Source organism: Trachurus japonicus, chromosome 9 (genome assembly GCF_045865225.1).
Source record: "Trachurus japonicus isolate A0001 chromosome 9, Traja_1.0".
In the NCBI taxonomy this organism is placed as follows: domain Eukaryota; kingdom Metazoa; phylum Chordata; class Actinopteri; order Carangiformes; family Carangidae; genus Trachurus; species Trachurus japonicus.
In genome coordinates, this window is record NC_140915.1 from 17,839,864 (window position 1) to 17,854,031 (window position 14,168).

General features: G+C 38.5%; 2 protein-coding genes across 2 annotated transcripts in view; one reads left to right on the forward strand and one right to left on the reverse strand.

Moving 5' to 3' along the window:
• Positions 1–1,686: 1,686 nt before the first annotated feature.
• Positions 1,687–11,958, reverse strand: ptgs1 (prostaglandin-endoperoxide synthase 1). Its single transcript, XM_085786309.1, has 11 exons — positions 11,832–11,958; positions 11,644–11,724; positions 9,894–10,010; positions 9,584–9,724; positions 8,438–8,581; positions 8,103–8,284; positions 7,895–7,978; positions 4,985–5,231; positions 3,882–4,168; positions 3,036–3,183; positions 1,687–2,233 (listed from the first exon to the last, which is right to left on the reverse strand). The coding sequence occupies exons 1-11, from the start codon at positions 11,836–11,838 to the stop codon at positions 1,884–1,886; spliced, it is 1,788 nt and encodes a 595-aa protein (XP_085642435.1). The 5' UTR covers positions 11,839–11,958; the 3' UTR covers positions 1,687–1,883.
• lhx6b (LIM homeobox 6b) overlaps positions 7,252–14,168 on the forward strand; it is a 37,700-nt gene continuing 30,783 nt past the window's right edge. Inside the window, exon 1 of the mRNA XM_085786312.1 lies at positions 7,252–7,378. The gene's annotated coding sequence lies outside the window, so the exon portion shown is untranslated. The remainder of the gene's footprint in view (positions 7,379–14,168) is intronic.

The following is a 14,168-nucleotide window of genomic DNA, read 5'->3' on the forward strand; positions in this document are numbered from 1 at the left end:
AAGGATACAGTACATCACTTTGTCAGAAAACATTGCAATTTTTGTGACTTTTCAGTGATCTGCTCATTCTCGTATATCAAGCTGCTTGACTGTTAAACCATTTTTTGAAACCAAAGGAAGATAATTGGGGCTCTATCAATAAATATTTAGATCATACAGCCAAAGTCCTCAGTGATATTTTTGCATGTACCTCAGATCCTTCAAAATAAAGTGTTCCTTCATTTACTGAATACAGGGAGCTCTAGTGCTTCTTTGGACATATTTAGATGGTAAATTTATATGAATGTCAGTGATGGAAAAGTATTTAACTTCAGTGTCATTTTCTCACCTTGTTCTCTGACAAAAGAGGTTGAGCACTGCTCAAGAGACAGATAATCAAGCCTCAATTCTTCCTGCCTGTTTTGAACACTGATGTTTTATTATAGCCAGTTTTTAAATCACTCTATGATGGGTAGATATTTTTCACTTGTGCCCCAGTGAGTCATGGCAGTGTGGCTGTAAGCACAACAACCAGGAACCTGAAACTGAGATAGATTCACTTGTCTGCAACGGAAAAGGCGATAAACGAAAAAATATATAAACTGAACATACTGTACTGTTTTGGTGCCACCTAGAGGCTTCAATGTTCACAACCTCAAAGTGATGTGCTGACTGCTACTGCACTGCCGAGTGGACATGTGCATCAGCAACCTTCAAATATTCAAGACATTCAACAATGTAACCTACAGAGGTCAGTATAACCATGCTTTTTTCCCCATAGTTCACATTACATTTGCATCCGACTAAACATTATTGCATAGTAACAAATGTACCTTACCTATTATGCATTAGATTTTTGATTTTATCTGTTGTTTCTCACGATTTTATCTACACAGTAGGTACTGCATGGTTGCCAATGATGACACAGCAGTTCTGGTTTCATGCTCATCTCTGTGCAACAAATGTCACCTCTAAACTTGTGTAAATTTGTGCACAAAACTCCCCCTTAACTTTTGGGACATCAAAAAACCCACAAGCGGTGGGTGACCACTTTTTTCACACGTACTGTAGCTACAAGGAGATAATAACACCCTCATCCTGTCAGTCAGTGTGAACTCAGACACATCACATTTACACATTTAGTAGTGAAACTGTATAGTTTTTGTCGTTCTCAGTTCAGAAAACCCTCACAGTCATGTTAGTGGTCCTGTGAGGCTGTAGTCTATCGCTACCAAATGCTGTGCCACTAACATGCTCATAATGACTCTAACATGTTGATGCTATGCATATGCTAGATGCATTCAAAAGGCAAAACCATAATTATTAATGCAAATTTATTAAATACACATTGACGTTTGTTGTGATTCAAATTCAGATCTAATGCTCAATTGCATTTTTAGGTTTCAATATTTTTTTTTACGAGAATTTTGACAATGTATGAAATATAGAAATGTGGATTCAACCCTAACCACATTTATCAACCCACTTGCAGCTATATTGTGTCAGAGAGAGGAATCTAACCCCTGAATTGGCGTTTTTCATGACAACATGATCTCATACGTACATTATTTCTCTCTTCCTCTTTTTTCTTTATTTGAAATGCAGAGACCCACTCTCTTTGTTGAACAGGCAATTTGTTTTGAAATAAAATGACACAAAGAAAAGCTATACAAAATATAAAAAAAAATAGGGATTTTCCTGCAAAGTGGTAATGTATACATTGTTTTCACCAAAAAAAAAAGTGTATACAATTTGTCAGCTGTATTTTCCAGGAGGTATATGTACAGTGTATCATTTGCTGAGCATTGAAATAATCCTTTCTCCAACCAAATCCAGTCCAAATGGTATTATAACAAACTTTACAATGGACTGCCACTTAATGTCATCTATAATAAACTGATTCATTAAAGCTCAGTAGATGGTTTCCTCGGTTTTGCCTCTTGCTCATCTCGTGGAACATGAAAGTCCACATATGGACACCACTTGGTGTTGAGACACACTAGTTTCTTCAGAGTGGAAGTTTTGACGATGTTGAAGCCTGTCTCCCCTCCGAAGGTGCTGGGCTTCCAATAATCGGGGGAGCAGATGGGGTTTCCCATCAGGCCTTTCAAAGAGAAGGGAGCGCCTATCTCCACCATGCTCTCACCAAATATACCATTAGGACGAGCTTTCTCCAGCATGACTCCAGGGTAAAACTCTAAAGCATTAATGTCCCCGTAGACTTCCTCAAGATCTCTGGCCATTTCTTTGTCATCTGTTCAGACAGGATGAAACAACTGGTTATTACTGTAACCTAGGCTACAGGTTGTTCACTATTTCTACATCACACCATAGACATTATAAACAGCCCCATGTAGGACTGTATATTGAACTGCAATGTGCTCTAATTGTTCCTCTAAGAGCAGTTTGCAGTTTGGAGGAAGTGGTTGTATATAGCCTTAATCACCTTGTTGTTGCCTGGTAACAGTAAATAAATAAATGATAATAATACAGATACAATCAAATTCCAATACCGCCCATTCACATGGACCAGAATGGCCCTTATGGATAAATACATGGTTTATATAACTGCTTAGAACACGGCTCTCTTGAATACTCGATTCTGATTGGTCAATCACCAATATTCTGTGGTGTTAATTTCTTGATAGACCACCGCTGAGTGGACCGTTGCTAGGGACTCCATAACAAAAACATTTTTGGGGCTTTGCAAGCCTTGATATACAGAAGGTGCAAGACAGAAAGTAAATCAGGGACAGAAAAACCCACAAGATTTATCTTAGAAAAGACAAACAACTAAAACTTTGCCTCAATAACTTTTTTTTCCCACTTTAAACCCATCAGCAAGCTGTTGTCTAAACATCCTGAAACATCCTGAAACAAGATGATGTCAAAGGTTTTTTTTAAAATATATATAGTATATGTACATATATATACAGTATATCTGTGTGTGTGTGTGTGTGTGTGTGTGTGTGTGTGTGTGTGTGTGTGTGTAAACAACCAAAAGAGGCAAGAAACTTTCAGAGGGAAGTTGTATTTGCATTTTTTTTCTTGCTCACCAGTAAACTCAGAAAAAGAGGTGTAAGGCTTCAGTTTGAACCTCTTCCTGTATTCATTGAAAGGCTGCACACGTGCTGCTCTGGACTCTTTGATGACCATCTCTGCCACTTTGAGCACAGCTTCATGAGAGTTGTGACCTCCACCGATCTGAAACACAGGGGAAGTTACTGTGGTATTATTTCAATGAACAGTTCGACAATAACGCAACTGAGAAGTAAATCATCCCCTCTGGTGTTGCTTGCCAAGCAAAAAACATTAATGATCAACACTGTGTTTCACACTTCTCTGCAAAAAGAAACCTCACACTTTGCATGCATATGCTGTTTTTGTAACATTGTATCTGGCAGCATCTGTCAGTTGATTTTAGGAAGTAATTATGAGAAGAAGAGCACTTTAATGTGGAATTTAAAAAAAACACTGTGGTTTAGTGGTTGTAAAAATGTGTCAGGGTACACGTTGCACCATCACTTAGGCCTATAGATGTGAAAGACTGTCTTTCTTATCTTTCTCATAGAAGTGAGTAGAAAGGTTGTGCAAAACTCGTGTCAAGTATTCACTATTTCTTTAGGTCAACTAAAGCTACTCTGAAATATCACAATATCACAATTTGGTATTTGAGTACAACATTTATACTATAAAATAGTTTTTACTCAAAGTGTTTGCTACCACCGTGGTTTGTATGTGTCACAGAATGTTACATAGCCTACTCAAGTGAATGGGGAAGTAGTCTCAGACTTTATGGCGCCAATGCATATTTTCTCAAGATATTTGCTTCTGTGCCATTTCATTTAAGTTATTTACAACTCAAGACTGTGACAATGTTACACAGAATGTAGCTCCTCTACCTGTCCTGCAGGCTGTCGAGAGAAAGCATCCACCAGTTTCTCCACCCCGTAATGCATGAGGATGGAGGTGTTGTAAAGAAACTGTGAGAACGGGATTTCGTCTCCGTCGATGAGGAAGCTGTCGGGCATCAGCGGGTGCCAGTGGTAGAGCTGGCAGAACTCCAGAGCGATGCGATTGCTGTACTGGAAACGTGCGTTGAAGAGCAGGGTGGGGTCGAACTTCAGGTCCAGCTGGTAACCACTCAGCTGTTGCACATACTCCTCTATTATAATGTTGATGATCTCCCCTGGAGGGCAACAAATAAAACCATCAGATGCTGTCATAAAAACAAAAATATTTAGAAGATAGAAATTTGCACATTTGATTTCAATTTCAATTTATTTATTTAAGAAAGAAGGGACAATGCATATTTATGAATATTTGAATGTAAATATGCCATATTGTAGCCCCAGGCTTGTTGGAGTTAAAGATGAAAGCCTAAAGATTTTCTTGGCTGAGTGTAAAAAAAAATGTGTCACTCATCAGTGCTGGCTTTTGAGAATCATTAAATACACTACGTGGAAGAGACATGTAGAAAACACTGGAGAATATGAAACCGTTACTCACAGGAAGCAGATACTGATTAAGTTGAAAAGGTTCTCTGCCCCATATGTTCGTATATTAAACTTAAAATGTTAAAAATAAAAAACCATGGTGACCACAGTGACAAATTAGTGCAGAATGATGAGGTCGTAAAACTCTGATGCTCTAACTGTGAGGTTACAGTGACCTTGACCTTTGACCTTTGACCATGTGAATGTTTCTGCTACAGTATTTATGAATTATAACTTCTATCTCTCTATTACTCTTTTTTTTTGCCCTTATGGATAAATACATTTGACTGTAAAGTGCTAAAGCCATATAAATAAAAGCAAATGTCATAAAAAATTAAATGTTATGTACTATTTAAGTAAGGAAAAAAACAACATTAATAGTACAATTAAAAAATGTAAAATTTTAAGCCTGCTTTCTTTCACAAACAGATGAACAACTTGTCCAAAATGTTGGTTAGAAAGTATGACATAAACACATGACTTTAACCGTATGTCCCTGAGGTCCTCACCAATGATGATGAGTCTTGTGGTCTGGAAAAGCTGCTCATCGTCCCAGGTGGGATGTTCAGCCTTAAGGATGTCACACACTCTGTTATGCTCCCGCAGCCATACGGTGGCGTACATGGTCAGACCCGGCACGATGCCGAACAACTCCTGACCAATGACCAGACGCTGCTGTGGAGGCAAAGCCTGAGGGTATGCCATGTGCACAGGGACCTCAGATACAGTCGGTGGGTACATCTCTCCATTCACTAGCTGTGGAAGAAAAAGTCAGAGGAAAGTTTGAATAAAATATTTGAATATCTTTCTTTCCTCAGTTGAAGAAGTTATTCCAAATGTCTGTTTTGTTTTGCTTTGTCGTGGCTAAAAGTAAAACCCAAAACCCCAATGAGCTGATAAGATTTGATCATAAAAACAACTTCCTCAAGCAAAGGGACTTTCAAAGTTTAATATTTGAGGAAGTCCTGTTGCAAGCCTCTATCACAGCTAAGTGTTTTTTTTTTTTTTAAACGATAAGCTGCCATCAGTGAATACGGAAGCGCATAAGCATTGAGGTACAAAAACGTACAAAAACAAGCATACCCAACAGTTTTTATGTGGGAAAAAGAAGTTGCCTATAGTAGGCCTATGGTTATGAACATTATAGGCTACAGTAGTAGAAACAGCACTTGTCCTCAGACTCAGTGAAACAAATTCTCAAATAGAGACTAAAAAGATTAGTTTATCAAACTTGAACAACATCATTGCTATAACTGAGCTCAGGGCATACAGGCTATAGCCTAATTCAAATTCAGATAGCATAAGAATAAAGTAGAGTTATGATGAGTGGTTTAAGTTATTCAGTAATTTGATTTAAACTATAAAAATAAATTGTGTTTTTTTGAACAGAGGAATATATTTTTTATATAATAAAATGGAAAAAGTTAAAACACTCAAAACTTTAAAAACGCCAGTTTCATAGGAACCAATGTTGTAGTGTTGTGTGCTGAGGGTTTGTTATTAAGGTAGCACCTGTCGATCGGCAGGTGAGGCGCAGGATGAAGATCGATATAATGTCGAGTTCAGCAGAGTGAGATTAAAGTTTTAATCCGTGAAGACTGAAATTAGTACTTGACGATGTTTAAAGCGAAGAGTTTCTTTCCTTATCTCTGTGAGTTATCGCGGTCAATGAGGTGGGGAGCATCAGTCCGACTGCCCATAAGTCCGACGGCTCATTTCTCCGACTACCCATTCTACGGTGTTAAGGTTAGGTTTAGGGTAAGGTTAAGGGTTAGGGCTACTTAACTCGGAGAAATGGGAGTTCGGACTAATGGACGCAAAAATAAATAAATGTATGGTCGGAGAAATGGGTAGTCGGACGGACGTCATGCGCCCCAATGAGGTAGGGCCTATGGGCGACTCCGACCATACATTTCTTTATTTTTGCGTCCATCAGTCCGACCTCCCACTTCTCCGACTTAAGTAGCCCTAACCCTTAACCTTACCCTAAACCTAACCTCAACACTGTAGAATGGGTAGTCGGAGAAATGAGCCGTCGGACTTGTGGGCAGTCGGACGCCATTTTTTTAAATCGTCTGAATCTGCTTATTGTTATATTTAGCCTAGTGTGTATGCAGACGTGGTTCGTTTGCTTTGCTCCGATTCGGCGGCTAAACCGATACAATTGTTGCATTTTTATTTTGATTCCTTTTTATTACTGTACTTATTCAGCCTACGGGTGAAAAAAACAATAGGCCTAGGCCCTAGGGCCTACCCTTGCTGCTGCAAAAGACAAATCCTTCATTTTGCATATTAGCTAGCCTAATTGATAAAATACACTAATAGTAGCTAGTATGGGTGTCAAGTTCTATAAATTTAAAGTCAAAAAGTGTTTCTGTGCATTTTTTTTAAAGAACATCTACAACAACTAGCCTATAACATTGATGCAAAATAAAGCACCAAAATAAATAAACAGATAGGAGAAAACAGTAGTGATCTTGAATGACACATATTTTACACTCTGAATTTTTAGCAGCATCTTGTTCTTTTGCAGTTTGCAACATAAATAGACCATAAAAAGGCTGAAAGAACATCAAATTAAGTTATGAAATGTGTAATATAGCCTATCAGTTTGGTGATTTTTGTCTATGATCATGATCTGCATAATTCTACTTTACTAAATTATTATGATTTTTTTGTGTTTTCAGCTCTCGAGGAGTTTGCAGCCCAAAGAGGACCTTGTGGTTGAGATTCAACTTGGGTAAAGTAACAAACAAAGAAGACGTTGCCGAGCTGTCTGCAATGGATTTTACTTGACAGAAGTCGTGACCCATGTCAGGACTGTTTCATCTGTGAACACCTGGAGTAAAGGAATATGAATAATGGAGGAATAAACAGACAACTGGACTTCACCACCTTTAAAGGTAGGTCGAGCTCACCACAGTTTGGCCACGCTGCTGCTATAAAGCCAATACATCTGAATATATCAGACTTTTATACTTGTGGTAAAGTAACACAGTTGCATTGTGGGGAGTACATCACAATACCTGTAGCTTTGGTGCTTTGCATTAGGTTTAAACTTCTTGACATCGACCTGGTGGGCTTTAAGAGTTATATGCATCCCTAGCTAGCTCTATATTGTGTTTGTGTGGTGTGTATTTGCAATGTAGTTTGGTTGTATGGTGTGTACATTCAGCACGTTGTTTATTTGGTCGTGCAGTGTTTATCTGCAACAAATGTGTTGTCAATTGGTGAAGGTGTATTCAGACTTTGTATCTTGTTTTGGTGGGCTTCTAAAGTTAGACAATCAGACTCTTTGCTTTTTCCTTTCCATGTCAATATATTGATGTACGGACTAAAACACATGATGATTTAAGGCTTAGGCACACTTCATTAACAGACAGAGCAAGACTAAAATGTCAAGCTTCTTCTTTTTCTACCTGATATTTCAACTTTCCATCTTTCTGAAGCCGGAGTTGAAGCTGCCTCGCGAGGTTGTCTCCATAAATGTTACTGGCATCTACCTGAGTGAGCAAGAAAAGAGAAGTTTGAAGGTCAAATTCATCCACAATGAAAGAAAGAGATAAGCTTCATGTTTGATTCTCAACAGGTTTTATTGTTAGTCGCTAGAAGCCGTATATCTCTTACCCCATGTCCTAAGGCCTTGGTGAAGCCACCGGGAACATCATGGTTTGTCTTGAAGAACTGGTGGGTGAAGTGCTGCGCCATGAAGGCAAACATCAGATTGGTTCCCTGGGGGTCAGGCCTGAATTTGGTTCTTTTAAAGAAACGCTGAGCAAACTCTTTGGGATCAGGAAGCACAGGTTTACCTGTAAAGACAGAGTTACAATCAGGAGTTACAATGACATGAAGTGTTGTTCTTGTGCTGATGAATTAGATTTGGAGAAATTTACATTATTATTATTTGACACTCAGCCATTATTTGAAAAGCAGCCTAAAAAATGTGCAATATGTGGTTCCACCTTTAGCTCCCATTGGCAGTGGGCAGCCTTCAGGCACAGGAGGGAGGAGCCGGGTGTAGTAGGAGATGTTGTAGTAGGACTCCCAGTTGAGGTATCCGTATTTGGTATTGTAGGTCGGAGGGCTTGGAATAAGGTCACTTCTGACTTTGGGAGAGGACAAGAGAGTAAAAGTGATTCACTGCAAATTTCTTCACATGTTCGCTGGTGCAGAACCTTTTTATCTTATCATCAAACCTCTAAAAAGTAGCCTGATACATTTTGATGAAAAAATGCTTTGTGTCTCTGAGAGGTCTCTTAAGTTGATTAGTAGATCTTAAATGACTGCAATTCAGAAAGACAGCTTAGCTTTCCTATTTTCTGTCTAATCAATCCTGTGATCACTTGAGGGTTCCTCTTGAAAAGGTACTTTTACACTTTGCTGTATGAGGAAGTCATCTCACTATAACGTGTTGTATGTGTCTTCACATTCAAAGTCAACTTTTTTTCTCTTAAATTGGTACTTTGGAGTAGTTTTGGGAGCTTAGATCTCCATTGTCATCCATTATCTACTATAAATACCAATTAGCCACAGCTTTGTATCATGTTTCACTACTGCCCCCCTGCTGTACATGCTCAGTAACACATCAAATGTGTCCTAATCTACAACTGAAAATAGTCACAAATAATAGATGTTTGTGGCCAGTTGTAAGATGTTAACATCATCAGTTGTAGCCAGCGCGGTTAGAGGGAATCTCAATGCTTTTTTGAAATCAGTTCCTCTTGTGGGCTCAAACCATCTTTTACAGAAAAGGTTTGGCTGTGCACGTGCTCAGATCAGGCTGTTTATCAAGAGAAAAATACTTCAGGTTCAGGTTTTGATGATTATTTTCTCACGAGAATTATGAGTTCCTTTTTTTAGTCGCTTATGCATTTCACAATACTCATATCACCCACCATGGTGTTATTAACATGCCTGTTAATACTGATAGCTGGCAAATATGACTAAGACCATGACTCATCAAAACACACGTGTTGTAAACAGATGTTAAGAAGATCTAAAGTAAATTGTGAGAAAATATTAGGTGTAGGCCAGTCCTGTTGCCTCATCTGTGATCTGTGGTTTTGCTGGTTCAGTGACTTGTTACTTGTTGTAATCTCACCACCTACCTGTCAGCACTAATCTCATGATGGTGTCTCGCAGGAAAGAGTTGTTGATCAGGTACCAGAACCACTGGAAGTGGGTGAGGAAGTAGTGAACCACCGAGGGGCTTGGCTTCAGTGTCAGACGAACTCTGGTCCAGAACTCCGCTACACACAAAAATAAAAAATAGCCACAATTTTAAATTTGTAACAGGTTTGTAAGTTGTAACATGTTACGAACATCCATTTGACTTGTGTTTATCTCCTTCTGAGATTACTGTATGTACATCTATCGATGCATAGATTTAGGCTGAAGATCAAATTTAGTTTCACTTACGAACGGTGCAGTTTTCTCCATAGAAGCCAGTGCGAGTGCAGTCACATTTGTAGTCGTCTATACCAAATCTCACACACACTCCTGAGTTCTGACAAGGGTAGTAGCAACATGGATTCACTGCAGATGAGGAGAAATGTACCTTTAGTACTATGAATGAATGAAAAAAAGAATGAAGTAAACTCAAATGAAGACACCATAGCCTCAAAGCTACCGCAAAAAAGGTAAAGCGACTACAAATGAAAAACAAACACAAAGAGACACAAACAGTGACATTAAAGATACAAAATGGCTGCAAACAGACACAATAAATGACATCAAATAACGCATCGGAGGAAAAAGAAATGCAAAATGATGTCTGTCTAGTGGACCATTGTCTCTTTATTATCATTGATATGATTTCGTATTAGAATATTTTAAGTTGTTTGTTTGGCATTTCTTCATTACACTATGGATGAAAATAACTGCTAATCATAATTTAGCTCCAATAATTCTTTGTGTTGCATTTCCTAATAAACCGCTGTAACTAGCTGTAGCCAAAAGGTCATTATCACCACTGTTATGTGGGTGACCAAGACCCACTAGAAATGCCCATTGGCCAACAGCCAACAAACTGTATTGCAGTTTTCAATGCAGAAATGCATTTTCTTCACAGGAACTGTAACTAAACATAACTGAGCAAAAAGCTGTTGCTGCCGTCCACCCATCCAAACCACCACCACCTCATATCTTTAACGTCCTCTGCAGTAGAAACACTGCTTCCTGTCCTCCCTTCACACTTGCACAGGCTCAATGTGATAATGTGCACTACTACTCCTTCTTCTTCCTCATTAGCTATGAATAAGAAGATAGATAAGCATGCACACTCAACCAGCACATATAGATATAGGCTTCTAAAAGGAGAGGGTGTTTGAATGTATGCATGTTGTTTTAAATAATACTGTCATGTTCATGTCAATAGAGGCCTCCCTCTTCCAGGAAAGCTCCGGAAGCAGATGCGTGACTATAGACAGACTAGGATCCGGTCCAAGTCAGAAATAAGTATGTTTAGTTACTTTCTGCAGAGTTACATAAGTAAATATGCAAGATTACCCGGAGGTTAACCTGAATTCTGATGGAAATAATGTAATCCAGTTTATCAGTCACATCCAATAGTGGCAGGACTTGCCACTAGACAGTAAATTAATTTTCATTCATAGCGTATTCAGTGATATGGAAGTCAAGTTAGCTTCTTATTCTTACTTGTAGAGAGAGTTTGTATTTTTATGTTGCTACTTTTATTGAAAGAGAAGCTCTGAATAATTGTTACTCATAGATCTTAAATCTTAATGAGTGTTTGAAAGAAGAGTTGGTAAAAGTGAGCATGATAACCTATATGACGGCAGGTAAGGAATGAGATTTGGTGACTCCTTTTGCCATGGCCTTGTGCCAACTCCATCATTAATTTACTCATAGAGGCTCTCTTCTATCCTCCAAGTAGTTTTTTGATTGATTTGAGCCTCATTCATATGGTTTACAATTGAATTCCCACCCACCACAATCCAGAAAGATAATTAACAGATGTTCGCTTCAGAACACATAATTTGGCCAATGTTAAAAAATAGCCATAGTTGTGCTGATAGCCAACGATACAGTCCCTCTGAATATAAAAATAAGTACAAATCTGGTTCACAAATTCTCATTAGTCTAAGCTATAAAGACTCTAAAACAATGTGAAACTGTGATTAAAAAATAAAAAGAGAAATCTACTCACCAACACTCGAGTCATCAGCACAGACTGAGCTCTTCAGCAGCAGCAGGTTGATAGAAACCCAGATGGAGAAGAAGCTAATCTCTATTTTGCAGAATAAAAAACACATGAATATCATAACTACAGTAAAAGAAAAAAAAAGACAATCATGTTCAGTGGGCAGTTTTTGTACAAAACTAATTTCAACTCACCTCTCATGACTTTCACGGGTGATTAGGGCCCAAGGATGAACAAATGAAAAGATTAGACTTAAAATAGAAAAATAATTCACAGTATTAATCTGTTACTAGAGACATGTGAGACTCTCCATAACAATGCAAAGTGACGGGGGCTTTGTGGCTTTATATCATCAGCTGTCAGAATGGGCGGTAGTGCAGTTTCCTCTACTTCCTCTATTAAGTCTTCAGCAGACTTAGAAGAAAGCTCACTGGAACTGGAGAAGAAGTCATTTTGATGGATCATTTCTAACCAGACGTAGTTGTTAAAATATCAAGATATAATGTTTAAAGCCATCCAGTGTGTCGGAGTAAAATGTTTTGTCTTTAGATGATGAAGATTAATAGTTTTTATGTGGTATACAAAGTAAAAAGTTTTTAGTGCTTTATCACCACCTGCTGGCAAATTAAAATATCATTCATTCCTCAATTATAAAAAGAAACTCACAGAATTTCAAATTCATTACATTAAAACCCCTGTGTCTAACAAAATTAGTACTGCGTATTTACTTACTCTACCATTTCTCAGTGTGGTTAGGTATTAGTACCTTTGACCAACTAAAGACTGGATACTTCCTCCACCACATCTAATGTGGGAACATCAACTTTATGAAAGTCTTTAGTATCTTTTGATGTTGGCACAATGGGGACACCTACTGTTGGAAGTAGAGATCCATTTATCTATCAGGCAGGTCGAGTCATTTTTAGACTATTAAATAACAATGTCATTGGGTTTATGATTGTGAAAGTAGTAAACACACACTTTTGAGAGTGGAAGGTCAAATATAAAATTATAGCTGTAACACATATGGTTGATTTGTTATGAATTTTCAAAGTTTTGAAATTTAGAGGCGTGCTGTAACGCCACCATCAGGACTACTGTCTTGTGCTTCCAGTTGAGGACATCTGGCATTTTGATGCGTCGTCATCATCACCTTGCTGGGGGTTGTGTGGATTCTCTGGGTTAGTTCACGTTCACCCAAAATATGATTGAGTTCACGAACGATCATTCATTGAATGCGTTTGGGCACAACGCTACTAGATCATTGTCAATATTAAAGCAGAAGTAAGCGATCCGGTCGTTTTGGCTAACTTCTTGTCAGCCGAGTTAGCAGTCCCCGCCTTCGTCATGGATCTGTTGGTCTTCGTCCCTACGTCACCACATTCACGCGCATCCCTTGGCTGCACACACAGCCCTTCATGCCGTTCTCTCTCCTCATTGGATAAAGCTTGTAGGATACAAGGAAATATACAAGAAGTTTTCTCCTCGGCTTACAGCAGAGCAGAGTGACTGACAGACCCGTGTTTCGGACCAAACGCTCTATGTAAGTGATTGCCGTCAGAAGATATAACTATTTAAGACTTATATTAACACAAATATTCCGCTTACTTTAAGTGCAAATCAACCCCGGACTGCACTTTTAGCTGAATTTGGTACCAGTTGAGTTTAAAAACCATATCGGTATCGGTTTCCAAAAAAAAAAGTTATTGTGCATCATGCAGTAATAGAGGGCCCAAAATAAAATTTTGCTTATAGGGCCTCATGGAGACTTACCTTACAGCTAACAACTAAAACATTAGCACTGACAACTTGCATGGAAGATACAGTATCTCATTGTTCTGGGAGGCTGTACATGTTTTCCAGCTCTGATAATCAGAAAAATCTAAAATATCACGTAAACAAAGGAAGGACGCTCTTCAAAAAGGCACCTAACTCATAAATAACTTTTAGTTAATCAGCTCATAGTAATTAGTTTAAACATAGATGGGCGATTTACATAATACTTTTGCAGATGTTAAAGACCTACTGTACCAACATAGGTAAATAGATATAGGTAAAGATACAGTGGGGCTTCGTAAATACTGTATATAAAGTGTAGGTGTAACACTTGGCTCTCCCTAGTCTTCTTTTGTTTTCAGCAGCTTGCTCAGTCTTAATTCATTCCTGTCTGTTCACGTGACAGTGACAAAGCTGAGAAACACCCTGTAGAGGTCAGCAGTTTATCACAAGAAAACAACAAACAACAGACAGCCAGAATCACTGACACTGGTGGGTAATCAATGTGATTTGGAATAATGACAGGGGGGGAAGAATAAAAAATCCCAAAAATTAAAACTGTGCAGGTTTTTTAAAGCTGAAGTGGTTTCTTCCAAAGACGATAGAGTACACACATGGTGCGGCTGAGTTGCCAGGTTCTGATCTTTGATATCTTCCCACCGAGACGTTATCGGAGCCAAACCTTTGTGAGATTTTTGCCTGTTGAAGTAACTCTCCTGAGTAATTTCCTGCATACTGTAGCAATTTTAGGACTA